The sequence below is a fragment of the Tupaia chinensis genome, unplaced genomic scaffold, assembly GCF_000334495.1.
Source record: "Tupaia chinensis unplaced genomic scaffold, TupChi_1.0 Scaffold142100_1, whole genome shotgun sequence".
Taxonomy (NCBI): Eukaryota; Metazoa; Chordata; class Mammalia; order Scandentia; family Tupaiidae; genus Tupaia; species Tupaia belangeri.
The window spans coordinates 471,765-475,815 of record NW_006201951.1 but is presented as its reverse complement, the minus strand read 5'-3'; the positions used below and the strand labels follow the sequence as shown (position 1 = coordinate 475,815).

General features: G+C 66.3%; 1 protein-coding gene across 1 annotated transcript in view; it reads right to left on the bottom strand.

The window, feature by feature from the left end:
* NSMF (NMDA receptor synaptonuclear signaling and neuronal migration factor) overlaps window positions 1-4,051 on the bottom strand; it is a 34,951-nt gene that overhangs the window by 29,704 nt on the left and 1,196 nt on the right. Inside the window, 1 exon segment of the mRNA XM_006163361.2 lies at window positions 185-420. Coding sequence (XP_006163423.2) covers window positions 185-420 — 236 coding nt within the window.

Genomic DNA, 4,051 nt, shown 5'->3' with positions numbered 1-4,051 from the left:
CCCCCCCCCCCCCCCCCCTGGCCTCTGGTGGCCAGTGGTGGCCAGTGTTTCCACAACAGCCACCTGGACAGTGTGTCGCCATAGTTGGAGGACCAGCCTGTCCCAGATGCCCACGTCAGTGATGATCAGCACCTTGGCCCCGTGGACCTGGCCACATCAGCTAGAGAAAAGCAGCAGCCAGTACCTCTCATCCTGCTGGCCAGCCATGCAGAGCACGCATGGGGGTGACAGGGCAGCCTCTGGGGTGGACGGTGGGAGGATGGGGAGAATCTGGGGTGGACGGTGGGTGGACGGGGCAGCCTCTGGGGGTGGACGGTGGATGGATGGGGCAGCATCTGCGGTGGACAGTGGGTAGCCAGGGAGCATCTGGGGTGGATGGGGCAGCCTCTGGGGGTGGACGGTGGGTGGACGGGGCAGCCTCTGGGGGGGACAGTGGGTGGACAGGGCAGGCTCTGGGGGGGGTGGGGGGGGGGGGGGCAGCCCTGGGGGGTGGACGGTGGGTGGACAGGGCAGCCTCTGGGGTGGATGGTGGGTGGACGGGGCAGCCAGGCTCTGGGGGTGGACAGTGGGTGGATGGGGCATCCTCTAGGGTGGACGGTGGGTGGGTGAGACAGGGCAGCATCTGGGGGTGAGCAGGGCTGAGTGGGGCTGGAGGGAGCCTGTCCCAGGGCTTGGGCCTGGGGCCAGGGATTCTCTCCACGGAGACCTGTATCCTGGGCCTTCCTGACTGCGTGCCCACAGGAGCCCGACACTAGCAGGCCTCGGTGCCCCCGTGGGCGCCGAGGGGGTGCAGTGGTCCTGGGCCCTCTCCTGGGCAAGCTCTGCAGCTCTGACGGGCAGAGCCATATGCTGGAAGTGCACGCCGCCCAAGTCATGGGCATGTTCCCTGCCAGTCCTGACACTTCCCCGGCACGCGCTGCAGGAAGCCTGTGTGCCCAGCCTTCCTGAGTGGAGGCGACGGTGGCAGGCCGGCCCTCTGCCCACGCGGCAGTACCTGGGGGTTGTTGCCGCACCTGCAGTCAGTCAGCAGGTGTCAGCCCTGGGGTCTCAGAAAGGGGGTGCGTGGCCTGAGATGTGTGACCACGCATACTGCGTGGAGCACCTGGGTGGGGCAGCCAGGAGGCTGCAGCGGGAGAGGCGTGTTGCCCTCAGGATGTGCAGATGGCGCGTTAGGGCTCCACGGTCTTGCAGGACGGACGGGGCTCAGCGTCAGGACCTCGGCAGAGGGCCGAGAGGATGGGAGAGTGTGGCCAGCTGCCTGTTGAGACTCAGGCCAGTACGGTGGCCAGGGCTCCCGTAGGCAGCCCCGTCCCAAGGGCGGCTAGCACCGCGACAATACTGCAGATGGTGCCATTGACACCAGCCCCGGAGAAGGTGGCTGTGCTGGGGAGGTCGGGCCAAACTGGACTTCTCCACAGCCCTGTCCTGGGGTAGGGACTGGGGCACACAGCGCGGTCTCGGGCCCAGCTTGCCCAGGGTCTCTGTGGGGAGTGGGTGGTGGCCCTGAGCAGGAGCCATGGCGTGGGCAGAGAGGCCGGTCACAGCTCCTGGACGCCGGGAAGCAGCCGCATGCCTCTGTCCCTTCCTGGTGCCAAGAGCCTCACTGGCCCGGCCCTCGTGGACTCCCTAGGCCACTCAAGTGGGTCTGGGGTAGTGCCCAGCATGGGGTCAGCACTGCAGCATGCCAAAGTGCCCAGGGTCTGGACATGACGACCAGGGAGGGCTGGGGGCAATCCTACCCGCGTCGCAAGGGTCCCGGGAGGAGCGTCCCTGCCCCTGTCACCATCCAGGGTGGGACTGCTGGCCAAGCCCTGCTGTCTGGCATCTCCTCAGCCATGCCCACCAGGGACCTGGAATGGCACGTGGGTGCGAGGCTGGCCTCTGACTTCCTAAACAGAGTGGAGAGAAGGGCCTCTTCCCTGTGTGGCCTGGGACATGTGCTTGCTGAGCAGGACACGTGTGCTCCATGGAGCACGGGCTCTGGGCAGGCCCTGCATCTCCTTGTGAGGAAGCCCCTGCCCAGCAGCAAGGCTGCTTCCGGCAAGAGCCAGTGCTCTTGCTCCTTCCTTTAGGATGGCGGGCGGGCACAGGGCTCCTCCCTGGTCTGCCTGCAGCTGTGCCCCACCACCCAGTGTGCCCTTGGCCAAGGGTCTGGACACTCGCACTTCTGGCCCGTCCCCCAGACTGGCAGGGGACCCGCGTGATGACGCGTGCCCAGCCACACCGACTCCACAGGAGTGCGCTGTCCCCTGCAGCCGCTGCCCTCAGTGGCCATCCTTAGTGACTGCGGCTGCGTCAGGCTGCGAGCCCCCTCTCCTGAGCAGTGCTGTGGTGGGGTGACTCATCTCAGGAAAGACACATTTCTGGAACACAGAGGGGAGTCCGCCAGCATTGGGGCCAGGCGGCGTGAACACAGCAGACGGCCTGCTCCGGGGGCTGCCTCTGCGTGGGGGGTGATGGATCTTCTTTCCTCTTGAAGAGAGGAACACGAGCACCTTTGATCCCACTCAGGTTCCAGCCAGGGCTGTGTTCCCTGAATCAAGTGCAGCCTGGCGCAGTGGCACAGCCGCCATGCTCCCTCCCCACCTGCACCCAGGAGCGGCTGACACCTGCCTGACCTGACAGCAGGTGCTCCCATCCCGCCCAGCTACCCCAGGCAGGCTGCAGCTGTGCGACTTCCGCCCCACAGCCCAGAGCCCAGTCCCCTGCCCTCCTTTCTTCCCAGCCCCAGGTCATGCCAGGGCCAGCCTCTTGGGCTGCCCTTCCCCGGACTGGCCAGCCCAAAGCTGCACATGGCCATGTCCTCCCACAGAACCAGGACAGGCCCCGGGCCTCCCCGCTCCTTTCTGCAACCCCCAAGGCCCTGCCGGCCTGAGGTGGGGGGTTCTTCCATGGCTGGGACCTCCCTGTGTCCTTACCAAGTCCCCCCCTGCCACCAGCTGGTCCCTTCACTTCTCAGAACCTCCATCTGCCCCCCCAGGCCAACGCCAGGAGGCCAAGGCAGCCGGACCCTTGCGTGGCCATGTGTACGGTGCTGCCCGCTGTCCTGTCTCCACAGTGCCGGTGTAGCCAGGGCTGCTGGAGAGATGCCTGCTGACCTTGGCCCACTGCTGGGCCTGGGCATGCCTCTGGCTAAGGCTCTGCTCCCCAGAGTACAGGAGTCCCTGAAGGCCCCGATGGACATGACCTGGACCATGTCCACGGGGACACTGCTTTTTGCCAGGGCCCTGGGGACATTTGAGTGAGGCAGCCTCCACACCAGCCAGTGCCAGTGGTCTGCCCTGCTGTACCCAGGCGGCTGCTAGCCACACACTGACCCCTGGGCAGCACGGACACTGGGGGCAGGACACTGAGGTGGAGGGCATCTCTGGAGGTGCCAGGAGACCAGCCGAGGTGGGCCTGAGCCAGTGTCTGGTCCTCCAAAGTACAGATGCCTGCTGGGTGCCAGCGTGTCTGAGAGCTGCGGCGTTCCATGGGGCTTCTGCCAGACTTGGGCGGGGAAAGCTAGTCGGGGTGCCCTAGAGAGGAAGGTCCTGGTAGGCACCCTGGAGGCAGGCAGCACCCCAGGAGTCAGCAAGCTGAACACGGAGACCAGGAAGCGGCTTCTCTGTGCCCCAACCTGGCCGCAGTGACCACCTGGCCCACCAGCCCCACCTCACTGATGCTGTTCTTGCCTGAGAACGTCCACCCCCAGCCAGACTCCAAGTCACACAGGAGCGAAGGTGACGTCGCCATGACCCAAGGGACGCCGGCCACCGGAGCTGCCCAGCACAGGCTTCATGAAGACTGTGCCTAAGACATCAGGGGCTACAAGGCGTTGACAGCCATGGCATCCACCGACAGCGGGCGGAGTGTGGTGTGGACGGAGGGAGGAACAGAGAAAAGGAAGTCTGAGGAGCGAGGTCTGCAGAAAACCTCTGGCCTGGAGAGGCCAGGCAGGAAGACACGGCCACGCCGCACCCCTGTCCAAGGGGCTGCCCAGGGCTGGCCCGCCACAGGGTGCACACCGCGCAGTCCCAGGGCCAGCCCATTGCCCACGGCTGCGGCACCC